The 20239-nt window shown below is 43.2% G+C and overlaps 3 protein-coding genes across 3 annotated transcripts; 1 reads left to right on the plus strand and 2 right to left on the minus strand.

The window, feature by feature from the left end:
- The first annotated feature begins 4297 nt into the window (after nt 1–4297).
- On the plus strand, nt 4298–9313 carry LOC107304895. Its single transcript, XM_015840878.1, has 2 exons — nt 4298–5068; nt 9287–9313. The coding sequence occupies exons 1-2, from the start codon at nt 4298–4300 to the stop codon at nt 9311–9313; spliced, it is 798 nt and encodes a 265-aa protein (XP_015696364.1).
- Nucleotides 9314–10023: 710 nt separating this feature from the next.
- LOC102699338 (E3 ubiquitin-protein ligase RNF14-like) lies at nt 10024–11499 on the minus strand. Its single transcript, XM_006660592.1, has 2 exons — nt 10725–11499; nt 10024–10199 (listed from the first exon to the last, which is right to left on the minus strand). Exons 1-2 carry the CDS (start codon nt 11450–11452, stop codon nt 10037–10039), a joined length of 891 nt encoding a protein of 296 aa, XP_006660655.1. The 5' UTR covers nt 11453–11499; the 3' UTR covers nt 10024–10036.
- A 3145-nt stretch (nt 11500–14644) lies between these two features.
- On the minus strand, nt 14645–18124 carry LOC107304896. Its single transcript, XM_040527334.1, has 2 exons — nt 15921–18124; nt 14645–15223 (listed from the first exon to the last, which is right to left on the minus strand). The coding sequence occupies exons 1-2, from the start codon at nt 18122–18124 to the stop codon at nt 15115–15117; spliced, it is 2313 nt and encodes a 770-aa protein (XP_040383268.1). The 3' UTR covers nt 14645–15114.
- Between the last annotated feature and the right edge of the window lie 2115 nt (nt 18125–20239).

Consider the following 20239-nt stretch of genomic DNA (forward strand, 5'->3'; position numbering starts at 1 on the left):
CGATGGCCTTGTCCCATGTTTGACACTTATTATAAATTAAATGTTTGACACTTATTATAAATTAAATAGTAAACGTAGACTATTAATAAAACTCAACTATAATCTTAAACTAATTCGTGAAACGAATCTATTTAGCCTAGTTAATCCATAATTAGCCTATGTAATGCTATAGTAAACATGCTCTAATTATGGATTAATTAGGCTTAAAAAATTGTCACGCGAATTAGCTCTCATTTCTATAATTAGTTTTATAATTAGTCTACGTTTAATATTTCTATGTCCAAACATCCGATATGATATGGGGCTAAAAAGTTTAGCCACATCTAAACAACCCCTAAATGTAACTTGTCATGTTTAGTTCCTGATTTTTTTTCCTAAAAACAACCCCTAACTGTAACTTGTCATGTTTAGTTCCTAAATTTTTTTCCTAAAAACATCACATCGAATCTTTGAACACTTAAAAGAGCAATAAACATAGATAAAAAATAAAAATTAATTCCACAGTTATAGAGGAAATCGTGAGACGAATCTTTTGAGCCTAATTAGTGCATGATTAGCCAATGCTACAGTGCCCAAAAGATTCATCTCACGGTTTTTGGGCGAGCTGTGAAATTTGTTTTTTCATTCGTGTCAGAAAACTTCTTCCGACATCCAGTCAAACGTTCGACGTGACCCATTTGCCAAAAATTTTTGTCAACTAAACAAGGCCTTATACTAAGCCCGCGTTCGGCTTGAGGGGATAAGTTAACTTATCTCTTGCACGGAAGTATAAGGCTGCGTTCGGCTTGAGGGGATAAGTTAACTTATCTCTGACATGAAAAACATAGTAATAGATTAGTACGTGATTAATTAATTATTAGAAAAATATAAAATAGATTAATATGTTTTTTAAAACAACTTTTATATAGAATTTTTTAAAAAATACACCGTTTAACAGTTTAGAAAATGTGCGGGTGAAAAAAGAAGATAAGTTAACTTACGGGGACAAAAGCCTAAGCTAGTTACCAACTTTGACGAAACAGCATGCCATAGATTTGTCTCGCAACATATGGCTCTCACCCGTACGTGTTTCGGCTCGGCTACGTACCAACTTGATCAAGCTAGCATCTCATATCAACCTCTCTAGCGACTAGCTGCAATTAATTAGCTGAGCCGGCCGGATCCGGTGAACGGCAGCTAGCCTCTTCTTCAACAAGATAACAGTAAGACTACTCGATCAGCAGCGTGATTGGGTTGGATATCCATCACTCTTCTTACTGCTCGGCGTGAGAAAAAAAGGGTCGACATGACCAAAGCCGATACCCCAATGCATGTCGCTTGCTTGCAATTTGCAAGGAGATGCATAAGCAGTACAGGTAATCGACGGGGCACGCACGCATCTAAGTCAAGTCGTCGATCGCCTTCGTTGGGGGTACGGCCGAGAGGGACTTGGGCAATTGAATTCGTCCTTTCGTCTTCAGTTAATTTGGCTTTGAGACGACGGCTGCCCAGAGAGAGGTAAGGTTAGATCATTGCTAATCATGCATGGTACAAAAAAGTTATTATTATTCTAATTCTGTGATCTCTTCTTTAATTACGCCGGTTGTTTGAAAAAGTGTGTTAACGCTGACGATAATCGTCTATATACAATTGCCGCTCGATGGATACCATGACTGATCACCATCAGCTAAAACATCACAAAAGTGAATTGAAAAAGGGCACACTGGCTGAGTGCACCGAGTCCAACCCTGTAATACCAAAATTGCCCTGCCGTTTAAAATTAGGGTAAAATTAATTAAGGCTAGCTACTACAACGCAAAAAATAAAGTAGAACTAATATCCATTTTCTATGGCTCCTTTGGTTTGTAGGAATGTTGCAGGGAAATTTGAGGGATTCAATTTCTGTAGGATTTGGCACTACTTGTTCATTTGGATTGAAGGGTTGGGGCATAGGAAAATAGAAGGAAAACTTCCATTTGCGATAGATTCTATATAGATGAACTGAAACATCTTCACATTCCTCTTTTTTTTTTCCATTCCTTTGCTAAATCCTAGGCAAATCAAATTGACCCAAATTGTTGACACATGAACCAGTGAATTATACTTGAGGATTAGTTGATTTGCAATATTCATTTGTTTACCCAATTCCTGGGTTCCGAATAACCTATCTTATATTATTTTCCTACCCTTTTTCAACCGTGTGCTTTGTACACACATTCTTATCATGTTTCTACAGTTACCCTTGAAAGTGCATCTAGCCCCTAAACAAAGTTTTAGATGATTAATGACAATGCTAGCCAAGTATGTGTGCGCTAATGAGCTGTGATTGCAGAGACATTTATAGGATTAATTCGATTGAAGGATTACACGACTTACTTGATGCATGTGTGACCCGGAGCGACCGTTCTATGAAGGCGAAGGAAATATAAGGAGATTTTATTTTTTGTTTTGAGTCATAGGAACTCCGTACTATTAAGAGGGGTCACCAGAAGCTAAGCATGCATCCAAGAGTGGTCAGAGTTGAGTCAAAGTCGAGGGGAGTCTCGGTGCTGTTTTTCCAAGCAATAGGGACTGGACGGTCTAGCCCTCTGTCCGAACAGTCCGGTGGCAGGACGGTCTAGATCTTGGTTCGGCCCCTGCTCTGAGTGAGTGAGTTAAGTGTCAGCCGAACGGTTCGGCCCCCTAGCCGGATAGTCCGGTTAGGTTTCTTTTCCAATGGCTAAGTGACGTCTGCCAGCCTATAAAAGAGGCTCTTGAGATCTAGCCGTTGGTGAGGCTTTCTGTTCGAGTTCTCTGGTTGCTAGGTCAAGTTTAGCACCTCTCAAGCTTCCCCACTAACGCAAAACACCTCCTAGAGAGATTAATCGTTGGATCATGTCTTAGAGAGAGTGTTAAGGTTAGTGAGTGATAGAGTGTTCATTCTCGGGCGATGATGGATGCATGTGGAGTCAAAGTAGCCTATTACTCTTGGAGATTGATCTCCTAGACGGATAGGCGTCGCCCGCGAGCTTTCGATTTGTGTGGATCGCTCGGGAACAAGTTGTGAAGGTTGGTGACTAACCTCCGCAAGGAAATAGGTAAGATTGATAGTGGATTCTTGTGCTTTCTCATAGAAGGTTGCAGGGTAAAGCGAATTGCAATCTGGGGCTAGACAAGCCGCCTTGATCTTGACCTTGGTGATCGATCGAAAGGGTTGCTAGTCCCTAGGTGTGAATTTGGAGACCTGTGTTGGCCTTGTGGGAGAAAGCCAAGAGAGGGAAAGGATCGAGAGAGATCCCGCTCGTAGGAGCGCCTTAACGGAGAGTAAGATCGAAAGATCCGAACTTCGGGATAAATCTCTCGTGTCTTTGTTCTTGTGATTTCGTGTTCTGTTTGTTCCTGCGATCATTCTACTGTTTTATTCCACACACAATCACATCACGTTCCTAGGAACATCACCGAAAAAGTAGACTGTTAAGTCTACATTTTTCACTAACCGGAACGGAGAGTAAGATCAAAAGATCCGAACTTCGGGATAAATATCTCGTGTCTTTGTTCTTGTGATTTCGTGTTCTGTTTGTTCCAACGATCTTTCTGCTGTTTTATTCCACACACAATCACATCACGTTCCCAGGAACATCACCGAAAAAGTAGACTGTCAAGTCTGTATTTTTCACTGACCGGACGGTCCGGCCATAGGCCCGGACGATCCGGCCCCTGTACTGACCGCTGCAATTTGAAAGAATTTTCAGGACACCTATTCACCCCCCTCTAGGCTGTCTCTCTGGAACTTCAATTGGTATCAGAGCCTATTCTTCTGAAAAGGCTTAAAAGCTTGAAGTGATCCAAGATGGGAGACAAGACTAGCGACGTTTCCAACAACAACCGTAAAGATGAAGATGGTGGAGAAGGCTCTACCAAAAAGGGAGCCTCTATTGAGTTTGATTACTCTAAACTCAATATTTTCTCATCTAACATTTCTATCTCTTCCGGCTGTGCACCTTCCTTTGATGGCACTCACTATGGGACATGGAAACATAAAATGAGACTTCATCTAATCTCCTTGCATCCAAGTGTTTGAAAAGTTGTGTGCACATGTGTGAAGGATATGCCGGAAGATGAAGAAGATCTCACTCCAGCGTAAGAGCTCCTCATCCACCGCAATGCTTAAGCGGCAAGTGTGATTCTCAACTCCTTGAGCCTGGAGGAATTCAACAAGGTTGATCAAATTGATGAAGCCAAGAAGATTTGGGACACACTCCGCATTGCTCATGAAGGACCAAGAGAGGTTTGAGAATCCAAGATTGAATGTCTTGAAGGGAAGCTAGGGAGGTTCGTGATGGAAGATGACGAAACACCTCAAGAGATATATGACCGGATGATGGTCATAGTGAACAAGATCCGTGGCCTTGGGAGTGAAGACATGACGGATCATGTGGTGATGAACCGCTTGCTTCGGGCAATTTTACCAAGGAATCCTACATTGATGACTTTGATTCGTGAGTCAAGCGGTTTCAAGAGAATGACTCCAAGTGACATGCTCTCAAGGATCATCTCGCATGAACTTTTGGAGGAAGAAGCCAAGGAAGTTAAGAAATACGCCACCAATGCCGCCCAAGCCAAGAACAAGGAGATTGCATTCAAGGCAAAGAAGACTAGCTCCAAGCTTCAAGAAGAGAGCTCAAGTGACTCGGAGAGTGAGGATGAAGAACTCGCTCTCTTGGTCCACAAATTCAAGAAATTCCTCCGCAAGAAGAGCTATGGGAGAAAGGATGAGGATCGGTACAAGAGGCAATCCAAGAAAACATGCTATGAGTGCAAGGAGTTTGGGCACTTTATAGCGGATTGCCCCAAGCTCACTAAGAACAAGGAGCGCAAGGGCAAGACCAAGTATTTTAAGAAAAGGCCCGAGAGAGCTTACATTGGTGAAGAATGGTTCTCAAGCGACAATGACAGCGACAAAGAGGAGGAGCTCAAGTCAAGCGACACCAAGAGCAAAGGTGTCGCTACCATGACCATATCGTCATCAAGCACGGAGCTGCTCTTCTCCAACTTGAGCGATGACGACGGTGATCATACGCCATTGTGCCTCATGGCGCAAGGGCGCAAGGTATATATAAAATTAATAAAAATTTGCTTTTGAAATATGAGATGATGATCTTTTATTAAAAAATAGTGTTTAGCAACTCAGAAAAAATCCACACAAAAACGAAGGAAAAGCCAAGGAAAAGAACTCAGCCGAAGCTCTCTGATGATCAAATTCTCTCTCGAAACTAGGGCTGGGCAAAAAGCTCGGGCTCGTGAGCTCGGCTCGGGCTCACCTGGCTCGGCTCGGCTCGAATCCTAAACGAGCCGAGCCCGAGCCTAGGTTTTAGCTCGTTTCTGAATCGAGCTGAGCCGAGCCAGCTCGTGAGCGGCTCACGAGCTAAATAGACTCAGTTTAAAAATAGACTTTTGCAGGGCACAGACATATCATGTGTTGCATGTAAATATATATATTGCCTGGATGTCTTAATATTTTGATCCTTTTGGAATTCTATGCATGGCCTACGCTAATTCATGGTCATGTCACGCACAGTGTAAGAATTATTAATTGGCATAGGATATGTATCAGTGTATGTTTTGCTGATTGTTGTGTTGGCAAAGCTCGCGAGCCGGCTCGAGCCGGACCATGAGCCGAGCCGAGCCTCATGTGCAGCTCGGTTCGAGTACCGAGCCGAGCCAGACATTTCGCGAGCTTCCACGAGCCGAGCCGAGCCTGACTCGTTTCCACCCCTACTCGGAACCCTCAAATCATATTACTCCTTACTACTACATCGTTGATCATCGTATATGGACGCGCGATCCGCTCCGAGACCGAGAGAGGAGTCCAGTACCGTAGGTGAACTTTTCACGCTGTGAGTAACACATGTGCTTACATGGATGGACGCGATCATACTCCCTCCATATTTTTTTATGACACCGTTGACTTTTAAGTTCACGTTTGACCATTTGTCTTATTAAAAAATTATATAATTATTAATTATTTTGTTATAATATGATTTATTATTATAGAAACTTTAATTATGCATTATAATTTTGCATATTTAGATATAAATTTTGAATAAGACAAATGGTCAAACGTGATTCTAAGAATTAACGGTGTTATACATAAAAATATATAAAAATATGAAGAAAGTACCACGAATGGATGGATCGATCAGACAAAAGTAGCAGCAGCAGCAGGACGAAAACGGCCGGCCACTGCGTTGCATCGATCCGTGCCTGGGCAGCAACCAACTCGAAGCAAATCCATTCGATCAACTTCATTCCAAATGCTCGTGGGGAACGGCGAAACGCGGACGGGCCCAGCACAGTACGCAGCAGCTGACGCGTGCTTTAGTCGTACTACGGCTAGCTTAAGGCTGCATTTTTTTTAAAAAAAACATCGCATCAAATTTTTAAACACATATTTTAAAGTATTAAACGCAGTCTAATTACAAAACAAATTTCAGATTCCGCCTGTAAACCGCGAGACGGATCTTTTGAGTCTAATTAATCCATCATTAACACATGTTGGTTACTGTAGCACTTATGGCTAATCACGTCCTAATTATGCTTAAAAGATTCGTCTCACGATTTTCTCCATACTGTGTAATTAGTTTTAATCTTCATGTATATTTAATGCTTCATTTAGATATTTAAAGATTCGATGTGATGTTTTTGGAAAAGTTTTTGAAAACTATACATAGCCTAACTATATACTGTAGGCAGCGTTCTTCTCCCCTATCACTCACCTAGAATCACTCGGTTTTTCACGTGCAGGATTTCCGATATGCTAAACAATATGTTTTTTCTGAAAATTTCTATAAAAAGTTGCTTCAAAAAATTATATCAACCTATTTTATAATATTTTATAACTAATAATTAATCAATTAATTAATGTACTAATTGGTTATCTATCCAACCGCCGAACGCAGTCTATACAAGTAAGATTCCAAGACAAATCGGCAGTTGTTTGTTTATATTTAGTTTTAGAATGTTTTATATTTGTATACAGTGAATAGTTACATATCAGCCTAGGTGCGAGAATGGGCCAAGATTATTGGTTCTTTCACGATCCTATTTAACCTTTAAATTTTTTATCTCAAAAATCTATAAAATTTTAGCTCCAATATTTTAAACACAACTCAAAAATTTTATTGGAAAAAGAAAAGATAAACGGTCTACCACTCCTACCTGTCGCGGCGAAATATTAGGTGTGATCGAATATCCGGTTCTGATAGGATCATCTCGTGTACTGTTCGGAGAGAGAGAAGCCCAGTGGCCGACATGAACAATTAATCGGTCGATCGATCTCGACTTGTTGCTTGCAATTTGCACGGAGACGGACGTACGCAGATGGCGGCGGCCGGGACGCAACGCCTCTGCACGTACCGCGGAGAGTGGACTTGAGGCCCGTTGTTTGACTTCAATGAATGATGGAAAAAATAAACTTTTTTTTTCTCGTGAGCATGTTTTTCTAATTTTAATGTTTAACGATATGTTTTTTTATTTTTTTATCTATACATTACTTTAAAAAATATATAACAATTCATTTATCAAGGTTACAATAACTAAAGCTTCATTTATAAGAGATATCTTCTTTTGCGTGAACATTTTCTTCTCTATACTCTCAAACTCACCCAATACTTAACAAGCAGAGCCAAGATTGACAATTCATATTTGTATTGTTGTGTAGATATTATCTTGATGTAATGGTCTAAAATCAATAATTATAATCTAAAAACTGTTAGTCTTTCATGGGTCATTTGATGATATTGGTACCATTTACCTATTATTTTGATGTAACTGTCTAAGATCAATAAAAGTTTTTATCTAAACATAAAACATTGTTAGTCTTTCATCGGTCATTTGAAGATATTGGTACTGAGTGTTAGTCATAAGGAACATGCCTCTACTAACAGCTATATATATCTACTGAGTGATGTATATACCTAGTTACCTACTACTTAACTCTACTATACTGTACAAATAACTTGTAAGATAAAAAAAATGTTTACATTTTCGGGTGTTCAATCTTGTTCTAATCACTTCTCACATTTAAGTGGTGGGGAAATGTCAGTTTCTGTTACCAACAATAATAAGAATATGACTATGCCCCTGATCTATATTTTACTTTCATTTGGTACTAAAAAGTTTAAGTATAAATTATGATACTGAAGAGATTTTCTTAAGAATAATAAAATTACTCATTTACAATATGATACATGAGGTATCTGAAAACGGACTCTATCACATGCTTTGAGTTCTATCCGATCCCCAATTAACTGCTTTGGCCTTGATCTTCAATTAACTTGTTCGGTCCATCTTCTTCTATATAACTGGATAAGTCTTTCATGATAATATCCGACACCCATATGTGTCGATAGAATGCACATATCTCCTCCCAGAGGCTGTCTCGAAGAAAGTGCACGGTTTTGCTTTCTAGTATTTATTTTCTTTTTATTGCACACTTCCATGACACATAATAGTACTCCCTCCGCTATAATACCATCCGTTTTATATTACTATAGATATTTTGATCCCGTCTATATTTATCAATGTATATATTTTCATTAATTACAATTCATATACAATATATATATATATATATATAAATATAAAATAGGAAACGGAGGGATTGTAAGTCACATTTATAATTGTATGACCCATTAACCCATGACCACGACCAAAGGTGGGCTTCTTCAACGGTAGATTGAGGAGGAACTTTTATGGTGGGCTTAGCCAAACTGTCTCAGCACGGCAGCCCAACACGTACTCTGTCTTGTCTTGGCATGCACGGCCTGCAAAAGGGAATCGAACCCAAATTGTTTCTGGCTGATGGCTGATGCATGAGGATGATGTGGCCACGTACCCACCGATAATCTGGGAATATTTGAAATTTCTGCCGCTCCCACACGCGAGTGGCACAGATTTATAAGCGGTGCCTAGACTTGTGTGTATGTATCATCTAAGTCCCTGAACTCTTAAAATACATTTTTGGTCCCCGAACTTGTCTGCGGTGGCAACGTCAGCGGATGAAGCGGGTCGGAGCCCATTTAGACCTATATGACACCGCAGACAAGTTTGGAGACCCAAAAATATATTTTGAGAGTTCGGGGACTAAAAATGTATTTTGAGAGTTCGGGGACCAAAAATACATTTTGAGAGTGCAGGGACCTAGATAACATATGCATACAAATTTAGAGACCGCATGTACACTTCACTCTTTACTATTCTACTATCATAAGTGTTGCGAGGGATTAAACAAGTTAAAAGCCTCTAATCTCAATATGCATATTTGCAGGTATTGGCCAAGGTGATCTCAAACTAGATGCAGGTTGCTCTGCTTTTGTTTGACGGCTGGATCGGTTCTAGCCTAGCAAGCACGCACATGACTTGAAGTATTGAGGTTCGGTTTAGTTCCTAAATTTTTTTGTCACATCGATTGACACATTCATAAAGCATTAAATATAGTTAAAAAATAACTAATTATACATTTCGAAAGAAATTTACGAGACAAAACTTCTGATCATAATTAGTGCATGATTAGTCATAATTGTTACAGTCACTCATATGTGCTAATGTCGGATTTAATTAGGCTTAAAAAATTCGTCTCGCCGTTTTCTGACAGAATATGTAATTAATTTTTTAATTAGTCGACAAAATAATTTTTTGATATCCGGTTAAACATCCGATGTGACATCTAATCCAAAATTTTCACGAACAAAATAAGCTCTAAATTGAACTCAACAAATGCAGGGTGCAGACTGAATGAACGAGGGGCGGGAGAGAGATTGTTTGAGTCTAACTTCGTCTAATTTGCAGTCATCCCCAATCTAATGTAATTATAAACATGGGATGATACGTTATATTCGTAAATAAAAAATAATTTATAAATAAAATTTTTTATATACGTGTTTTTATCGATCTAAAAGCCAAGACTAAAAAAACTTCGATTAAAAAATCTTAAAATCAACTTTAAATTTATGTTGAAAATCTAAATTTTGATTTATATAAACAGGAAAAAATAGATGGGGGGTATAGATAGAGAACATTAGCAATCATCCCCCAGATGAAGCTGACGGCCTGGGCAAGTAAGGTCGATGAAGCCGCCCCGCTCTGATTCAGAAGAAGCTGAAGTGCGAGAACTGCACTTGCATGACCATTTTCTCGGTTTAAAGGATGAACCGCAGTCGTAGCAGAAGACAGCGCCACATCTGCAAACAAATTTGATCGCAAGAACATAAGAGATTCCGTGCTGAATTATCCATCGTCTCTTGCAAATTTTTTTCTTCATAGTTAATCTAATCCCTTGTGGACTAATGTCCGTGGCATATCGAGGATTCTAAGTTTAGATGGTATTATTTATATAAATTTATTTAAATATCATAAATATGTCATATCAAATATTTAAAATTAATAAAAAAACGCTATAACATATATTAAGGGAATATATTATTTTTTCTAAGATATTGTTTTTTTCATATACCTATATAATTTACTTTATAGGGCTTCTTAGGAATTTCAGAGTAAACAGTTTAATTTCTCCAAAATTCATATAAAATTTCTCCAAACCGAAGAGCGCCATAATATTCTGAGTGAAACTGGGCCCACCGGGACCTATATCGCCATATCGGCCCCACACTAGTGTTAAAATATCAGTCATCGGTAAGTCAACGAAAATGGGTCAGGACAAATCGAAGTGGAGGATCGGAGTGGTGGTGAATCGATTCGATAGTTACCTGCATGTCATGCGCTTGCACCCATCGATCTTGTCGATCATGGCGCGGCAGCTCGGGCAGCGGCGCCAGTCGCTCCCCATGGCGAGCTGGGTCAGCGAGCACCGCGCGTCGCTGTCGCCGTGGCGGTCGTCCCACGGCTCCTCGCACTGCAGGCAGAACGCGCGGGAGCAGGTCGGGCACGACGCCTTAGACACCGCGGCGCGCAGTGCAGCCTCCCCGCCGGCGCCCTCGAGCACCGCCAGCTCGCCGCAGTCACGGTAGGGGCACCGCGCGCGCCCGGGGCCGACGGCGCGCTCGCACAGCGCGACGCACCACCGGTCGAACACGTCGATGTCGAGCAGCTTCTTGCAGGCCTCCGGGTGCATGACGCCGCCGCCGGAGCAGCCGGCCGCCAGGAGGCAGGGCACCGGCACCTTCCCCTCCGCGACGCGGGCCTCGATGTGGCCGACGACGCAGGCGACGCAGAACACGTGGGGGCACCCGTCGGAGACGCGGAACCGGTCGAACACTAGCTTCCACTCCATGCAGACCTCGCAGTAGAACCACCCGATCTCGTCGTCGGTGAGCGGCCGCACGCGGCCCGCGCGCGACGAGGAGGAGGAGGAGGACGGCGGGTCCAGCATGGAGCCCCGGATCAGCTCCTGCAGGTACTGCTCCCGGTCGAGCTCCTGCGCCGACGCCGATGCCGACGCGGTCGCCATGGGAGCGGGACAACGCGTGGCGCTCATTTCTTCGGCGAGAAGGAAGAATTGGATGGAGGAGTCGATGGACTTGTGCGTGCGCGGGTCGTCGTCGTCGTTGGTCGCGCGATTCCTTTACTTCTGCGCGCTTTTTAAATTGGAAGCTGCCACGGACTGGAACGGTTAGAGATGAACTAGCGATCTAAACCGTGGTTAATTTGCTTCAAGTCACAAAACAACATATTATTATGCTCATAGGTGCCCAATGGAATCATTCTTTTCAGTCACCTGAAAATATTTTAAATTTTAGTAATTTTTTAAGGTACAAGTTAAATCAAGATTTGTGCAAATGTATCCTATTGTAGCTATTGTAGCTGTCCCATTCATGGACACTTTGCTTATTTCTTTGTAAATATCTTCCTCCCAGACAATGTGGTAACCTCTAGTAGTATTGGGCCAAGCTTAGGAAAGAAGGGAGATAGACAACAATACAAACATTCACAATCACCCATACCAGTGGAGTAGAGTATTATGCTCCCAAGCAATCCAAACTTGTATACTTGTTTGTCTTTCTACCCACTATAAGGTGCCTCTCGTTTTCCATTCATCTAGGCTGAACCCTTAAGTAAATAGGGTGTGTCATGATTCCTTGCTCAAGAGTAACACATCATATTGACAAATCATGATTTGCATACAAATTTCTACCCATATATATATATAGAAGAAAGAAAAAGAGATCAATCAATCTCGGAATGTGGGAATGTGATCGAAGTCTTGAATTTTCATGGATTGGGTAGCTACGTTCCTTATGTAGTCTGTTACCAAATCTTACACTTTTTAATTACTTTTTTACACTGTATTTTAGAGGAATAATTAACTTTTTGCCACCCTTACATTTGGTCATAACAAATTTACATTGGACCCATATGTCATAGACACATAAGAGCCCACATGTCATAGACAACGAGTGACAAATCTGTTACTACCTCCGTTTCATAATGTAAGATGTTTGACTTTTTTGGTTGCAACATTTGACCATTCGTCTTATTCAAAAATTTAGTACAAATATAAAAAAAATGACAAGTCATGCTTAAAGTTCTTTTGATAATAAAGTAAGTTGCAAGTAAAATAAATGATATTTTTATAATTTTTTAAATAAGAAAAATGGTCAAACATTACAACCAAAAAATCAAACATCTTATATTATGAAACGGAGGGAGTATCATCTAATCTTAAGAGTGGCAAAAGGTTAATGCCCCTATTTTAGACGGTGCACCGTGTAGATGGGTGTATTACAATCTGTTTTCACTCGCATAGTTATCTAGCTTTATAGAAAATATATGGACAATGCTTCCATCTTCATACACTGCATTCGGCCATACCGGAATGGATTCTAAAGAGAGGGGTGCTTTATATGCAGGAGAGGACAACTGACCTCACCTCTAGTGATCCATGTGTTGGGTGCTCCATGGGTCACCATCCACTAATCACTTGGTCGGTGCAAGTTACTACTAATACTGCTGCAAAGCAAAAAGGAAATCTGGCTATCCTCCAGGCTAATCCGTGGCTGAAACGAAGGAAAGCAAACAATTAGGCACGCACTAACTAAACAAAATTATCCTATCTGTATCATTATTGTACTCCCTCCTACCACAATATATATATATATATATATATATATATATATATATATATATATATATATATATATATATATATATATATATATATAAATATATAAAAGACGCGCACAATTTTTAAAATTAAGCTCTCCGGATTTTTGATCAACAAATTAAATTAGTCTAGTGTGACTTACATTATATTTAGGGTAATGAGAATAACATTATTGTATTAACATTTGAGTATACTATTTTTTATGACTTTGTTGCTACAAACACCGTAACATATGAGGAACTAAAAGCTAGAGACTATTTTTAAAGACCATCGATCCCAAGTTTCATCGTGCCTTATATTTATATTTAGAATTCGTTTGCATACGGAACCAACTTTATTAGCTAATGATGATAAGCAACGTTTTTTCTTTTGTTACTGTACTGCATCTGTTTTATATCATAATATCTTTTAGCTTTATATATAAATTCATTTATTAATGAATGCATATAATTTATATATACATTTCTATTTATTAGTATTTACATAAATTTAGATAATACTAGAAAGTCTTACGTTATGAAATGGATGAAATAATACTTGGATATGTAGAATTCTTTCTTAAGATTAAGGATAAAGGGAAAGAAATTTTGTTCCCTTTATTACCGTGCTGCTACCTGAGTCCCGAGGGGCCTACTCCAGGAGACTCCTAACTCCTTAAATGTTGAGAACATATATACATCAGCAGCCAAGAGGGGTAAAATTCATGCATAGAGATGGCAACGGAGACCCACGACCCGAGACTCTATGTGTATTTATTCCGTTAGGGTACGGGTATGAACTAAATATATCACTCGTGGGTACGTAATCGGATAAATTCCTTCACCCGATGGGTACGCAGGTATGGAAACGTTCTTATGATCCCATACCCGTTTATCCATGGGTAATAAATACCCGCAAGTTTAAATACACGTCATAGCCCAATATCAAATTAGCCTAGACCATTAACCAAAACCCTGGATATTTAAACCATCCATACATTTTTCACCATACTATATAAATGTATGATGTTTGAGTATCTAGTGTCTAGTGTAATATATTATATGGAAAATATGCAACTTAGATTGATTTAAATTGTTGCGGGTATATGGGTGACCCGATGGTTAAGGTTTACCCAAGCAGGTATGGGTATAGGGAAATTTTTTCACCCGTGACAGGTATGGGTATTTTGATGATGGTACAAATTTTTTCTGGTAGGTATGAGTATAGGGTATCAATACCCGATGGGTATTTACCCATTGCCATCCCTATTCGCGCATATACCAGAATCTAACATATGTAGTTAGGGATATGCTATGGTGTTTTCTGGTATTTCCTGCTACCAGTATTTTTATTGCTCGAAGAAATTCGACTATTAATTTAGAGTTCTATTGTCAAAAACATTATACTTTAAGTAATTTATATGGTAGTATAAATAAATCATATCTATTAGATTAATAAATGACTTAAATTAGTTCTACCACCACTATACCACTACAGACCATTTTAGAACACCTAATATAATAAATGTCTTAATTCTGAATTCAGGAAGACCGTACTGTCGTAGAGACCAAAAACCATCTCATGGATCCAATCACTCCAAGCCATCTGTCTGTGTTTTCTTCCCACTTTTCCCAGCACCCAGCTGGAAGCAGAATCAAGGTAAGAGATAAACACAGACAGACACAGCCACCACGATGAAAGTAAACCGCTAAGAATTAATTGAAGTTCCAAGTACCAGATCAATAAGATTAACCCAGTCGACATCACAGCATGAAGAACCAAACCTGAAACAAACAATCTGGTTTAGGTTTAACGTACGATCGACGACCAGTGCACACATCATCCTCTGGGGCATACATCATTCGATCGACGACCAGGTAGTTCATCAGCTAATTAATTAAATTATACCCATCAGGCTTCACACACATATATATGCGTGCAGCCCAATCATCCTCCTCCTCCTCCCTCAACGCCGGCGAGGTTCTGCATCTCGTCGCTGCAAAACGACGCCGTCGTTGATCCCCCCATCAACGCCGGCGGTTCAGCAGCTCGTCACGTCAGTTGAGAAAGACGCCGTCGACGAGGCTGACGCAGCTGCATTTCTCGGCTCCTTCGAGCGTCGCCGACATCTGGAGCCCACAGTCGTAGCAGAAGACCATGCGGCACCTTCAAATTAAATATGTGTGCATCATCCATACATGGAGTTAGATGTGTTCATGTTCATTGTGTGGATTATGCCTACTGAAAGAAAGATATAATTGCCAAAAGAAAAAAAAATGTATGGCATTGGAAGTGTGTATATATGTATGTACCCTTGTAATTAACATAAAAGTGGGCCATACAAATTATGTAGTACGTAGTACCATGGTAAGAAAGTTTTTATCAGGTTGTTAATGTTATAAACATAAAAAAAGGACAAATGAACCAAGTAAGCAGAGGCTATATGTGCACACTACTAAGAGTCAAAAACTCTTCCAAACATCTATAAATGAAAAAAGAGAGAGAGAAGAAACCCATTAGAAGTACCATGATAAAAATGTATTTTTTTAATGCTTACTCCTAACATTTAACCTAATCTAGCGTGTTTTTATTATCACTTTTTGTCATGAAAAGTGTTGGATCAACTATTTGTGGGGACACATTTAAATGTTGAATGACAAATATGTGGACACATTCGAACATGAAAAAATGGGTTTTTTCTAATCCTAGCAGAACACTAGTCTGCAACAAATCCCTATACATAAGATCAGCCAAACTACAACCTTGAAACTACACTTCACATGATGGATTAAATTGAATTGAATAATAATGAAGCAAAATACAAGAACTTTAAAAAGCATAGACAAGAGATTGAAGAGATTACCTGCAGTTCATGACCCTGCAGCCAGAGACCCTCTCGACCATCATCTTGCATTTGGGGCACTTCTTCCACCGGTGCTCGTCGGCGAGCTTCTTCATCATGGCGGCGTCGGGGCCCTTGGCGCAGTCCATGTGCTCGCCGTTGTCCTCGGCCCTCCACTCCATGCCGCACGCGGCGCACAGCGCGAGCTTGCACGCCGGGCACTCCGCCATGGCCGGCTTGTCCTCGCCGCTGGTCTCGAGCAGGACCGCGCAGCGGCGGTTCGGGCAGTAGGCCCGCCGGTAGTGCGGCACCGCGCCCTCGGCGAGCCGGAGGCCCCAGCTGCTGAACGCGGCGAAGTCGATGCTCTTCTTGCACTCCTCCGGGTGCAGGACGCCGGCGACGACGTCGTCCTTCTTGCACTCCGGGTGGGGGCATGAGATGGGCACGTCGGCCTCCCCGACCTTGCCCTCGACGTAGGCGGCCATGCACCCGAGGCAGAACTTGTGGTCGCACGGCAAGCCGCGGAACATGTCGAGGAGCGGGTGGGTGTCGAAGCAGATGCCGCAGTCGAACGTCGGGAGGTCGTCGTCGGAGACGGGGAGAACCCTCGGCCGCCTCGTCGACGGGCCGGCCTCGTCCGGGTCGAGGTCGGACGGGTGGAGGCCCCACTTCTTGAAGAATTTCGGCATGGATATCTCGTCGCCTTCTTCTACGGCAGCGGCAGCGGCGGTGGTCACTGCCTCGGGCGTCTCGGATCTTGGAGTGAAGTACTGCACCGGGAGAAGTCCATGGAGCTCCGGATCCTCTTCCAGCTCTCTGATCGCGGCCTCGCGGATGATGGACTCGTACCAGTCGTTGTCGTCCCCTTCCTCCATGCCGGCGAAGACGGCCGGGGTGTCCCTGTCGGCGAGCAGGGCCTTTCTCTTCGAGGAAATGGGGCCGTCGCTCTGGACGTGGTGGCGCGCCACTTCTCCCTTGCCGGCGGGGACGGACGGGGCGCTGTGTCGCCCCTTTCCTTTGCCGGAAGAGCCGGCCGGCGCGCTCTGTTGCGCCTTTCCTTTGCCGGCAGGGACGGCCGGGGTGCTGTGGCTCCCTTCCCCGGTGGCGGCGATGACGACCGGATCGCCGGCGGGGAACTGGCGGCCGGCTATAATTTGTGTCCATATCCGGTCGAGGTGGTTGACTTCTGGAACAGGGTGCGTTTGCAAAGCCTCCAGTAGGTTTGTTGCCCTCAGCCAGCGGGCGTCGCCGGCAGCCGGCGCGCGGCGGTGCCGGCCAAAGAGAGCCTGCTCTCTTGCGCTGGCGAGGTGGTAGGCACGAGCGGCGGCCGCGCGGGTGGAATTAACCTCCCCACGTCTTCCGCCGGCGCGGGGTGGACGCGAGGCGGCCTGGGTCGCCATGGTTGCGGCGGCGGCAGCGGCGAGGTCGCCGGGGGAAGGCATGGTAGCCGGCGCCATGGCGGGGAGAGCCCGCGACAGGATGGCGCTGGCAGTGGTGCTTGCGCCGACGTGCCAGGTGGATGCGGTGGCGGCAGCGCTGCCGGAGTTGTCGGCGGCGGAGTCGGGCTGAGGCAGAAGAGCACCGGCTGCGATGGCCGCCGCGGCGGGGCCGAACAAGCTTAGCGGCGGCGGGGAGAAGGCCTGCATCCCAGATCTCGCCGGCGGCAGGTCGTTCCGCAGGGAGGGCTCGCTTGTCGCCGTCGGCGGCAGCGGTCTTGTCGTGAGGATGCGGCTCCCGGATGAACTTGCCGGAGAACGGACGCACCGTTGGACGGGCTCCGTTGCCGCCGGCGCTGGCGGCGGGGGTGCGTCCCCGGGGACGACGACGACGTCGCGTTGGACGCTGGAGCTGGAGCCGGAGCCGTCGCCGGCGATGACCACCTCCATGTTGATGCCGAAGGGATCACCGCCGCCAGGGCTGAACCAAGGCTCAGCGGCAAAGCGGCTCCATATCCCGTCGCCGGCAGCATCCAGCTCCATGAGATTGGACATGTACAGGCGGTCATCCGCGAGCGCCTCCTCGACGGCGGCGGCGAAATCATAATGCACATCCTCCGCCGTGATCAGCGGCACGAGCTCATGCTCCTGCATCATCTCTCCATCAACGGCGGCGGAGGCGACGTCATGGCGGCTCATTGCCCCTCCTCCGGTCGCACTTGCATCACCACCATCAGCAGCAGCAGCATGATCATCACCACCAGCAGGGTAGGGTTTCCCATCTTCCATCGCGATCGACGCACGACCAACTTCTCGAGAGATTTTCTAGGGTTTATCGATCTTGATCACACCTGCATGAGATCGGCAAAACGACGCGTTCGTATTAGGGGGGGATTGAACACATGTGTTTGACTCATAAATCGTATCGATCTAATTAACTAAATGTCATCTTGCAGATCGATAGAGGTTTATGCATGGAAGAGTAGAAATTGTACGTAATACACAAACTAATTGCTGTACTTTTGTGTACAACACTATCGACCAATAATATAGTATGCATACATATGACATGGGCAACAAACAATATATATATGATAAAAATGATATACACATAAATACTACGACATTGCTAGGGAAGCGAATTTTGATGTGGTTCCTACATATACGGATGGATGGTGTTGCAAATATGTAAAATAGTTTGTTGTGTTCAAGCATTGTGTGGTGAATGAATGCAAGAGTATATGTAACATACATATATTGAATTGAAAGGGTTAGTCTGCCATGATAGAGCGATCGTGTATGCCAAGAATCTAGTACCGAGTGATGGAGTAGTGGAAGTTAGAAGCGGTACGGAAGAAAGGGCGTACACAGCGGCGATATATGGATCTAGCCTAATCTAATCTATAGATAGGAAAAATCAAGGCAACCCGAGGGGAACTTACCGGCGACGAGAAAGAGCGGCGGACGAAGTAGGGCGGTAGTCAGAGGGAGACTGGCGGGCCTCGCCGACAGCCGTCGAGAGACGGATGGGCCTCGCCGGAGGATGCAGAGGGATCGGCGAGCCTCGCTAGCGGTTGCACGGGCGCCTGTAGGACTCACCGGTGTTGGCGGAGATACCGATGTGATGCGATGCGGCGAACAAAGTAGGACAGCTGTTGACGGAGATAGGCGGGCCTCGCCGACGGCCGTCGAGAGACTGGTGTGCCTCGTCGGAGGATGTAGAGGGATCGACGGGCCTCGCTAGCGGTTGCAGCGGTGCCGGTAGGACTCACCGGTGTTGGCGGAGATACCGATGCGAGGCGGCTGCTGAGGGGAGAGGATGGGTAGGTGGGGATTGAGGAGGCGCTAGGGTTTTGGCAGGGCGGAATTTATATGCCCTTTAGGAGCGAGCAGATCCGTTTGATTGAGATCCGACGGTCACATTCTATTTGGTTTATGCCAATTTATGTTTGGAATATATTAATTAATGGTGCACATATTTTCGCCACCAACCTCCTTTTCTCAATTTTGCACCTAACAACTTATTTAATTTCTCCTAATCTTCCACTGATCTCTAATTTTTAAATTGAAAACATTCAAAACTACTTAAAAGAGCTATCAATAATGATCTACTAAGCTATACATATGTTTTGATGAACATAGAAAACCTTTATATGTTGTTTCGGTAGATACAATATTCGTACGAACAACCACAATGTTGACGAATAGGTACTGTGATAAATATAAGAGATAGTGAAGAACAAAAGGAGTGATTATAAGTTGTCAGTGGGAGAAACTAACATGAGATTAGGAGTGGCTCACATGCCTTGATGGTCATATGGAGGAGATTAGGAGGCCTCGTAAAACTTGGAGGTGATACTAGGGAGTCAATCCCTTGGCAAAGCGGGGTGGGTGTGTTGCGGTAGGGATTAAGGAATCGTTATGATTTACAGAGGAAGGAGTTTATATGATTTTTTGAAGGGGAAAGGTCCAATAAATTGAGATCTAATTAGCACAATTTTTGTTAGTTTTGGCAACATGGTTCTAGTTTCACATTTCAACAGTTGTCCAGTAGCACCAACAAAGTTTCCCTTTCCACCTCACATTTTAATTTCTTCCCAACCTACTTGTTTAATATCTCCTACTCAATAATTACTCTGCAATGTCTACAACTTTTCAATTTGAAAGAAATCACAATCAATTAAGAAAATCCCCCAATCTAGTTTTGCTATATATTACAACTATTTTTTTGGAAGAGCCAACAACAATGCACGTTTATCTATACTAGGAGAGCTTGAACATAAGGCACCCCATTTGCTCAAGAGGCCTCGAAATCCCCAATTTAAACGAGGACCAAAAGAAAGATATTGATCATCCAATCATCATATATCCAAATTATATATAAATATGATCATATCTATGAAA

Source organism: Oryza brachyantha, chromosome 9 (genome assembly GCF_000231095.2).
Source record: "Oryza brachyantha chromosome 9, ObraRS2, whole genome shotgun sequence".
Classification (NCBI taxonomy): Eukaryota; Viridiplantae; Streptophyta; class Magnoliopsida; order Poales; family Poaceae; genus Oryza; species Oryza brachyantha.

Coding starts and splice junctions, on each gene's coding strand:
- LOC107304896 (XM_040527334.1), bottom strand. CDS start 18,124: ATGGAAGATGGGAAACCCTACCCTGCTGGTGGTGATGATCATGCTGCT. Junction 15,224..15,920: donor TGCAGGGTCATGAACTGCAG/GTAATCTCTTCA, acceptor TTTAATTTGAAG/GTGCCGCATGGTCTTCTGCT.
- LOC102699338 (XM_006660592.1), bottom strand. CDS start 11,452: ATGAGCGCCACGCGTTGTCCCGCTCCCATGGCGACCGCGTCGGCATCG. Junction 10,200..10,724: donor TGCAAGCGCATGACATGCAG/GTAACTATCGAA, acceptor ATTTGTTTGCAG/ATGTGGCGCTGTCTTCTGCT.
- LOC107304895 (XM_015840878.1), top strand. CDS start 4,298: ATGGAAGATGACGAAACACCTCAAGAGATATATGACCGGATGATGGTC. Junction 5,069..9,286: donor TCATGGCGCAAGGGCGCAAG/GTATATATAAAA, acceptor GCATATTTGCAG/GTATTGGCCAAGGTGATCTC.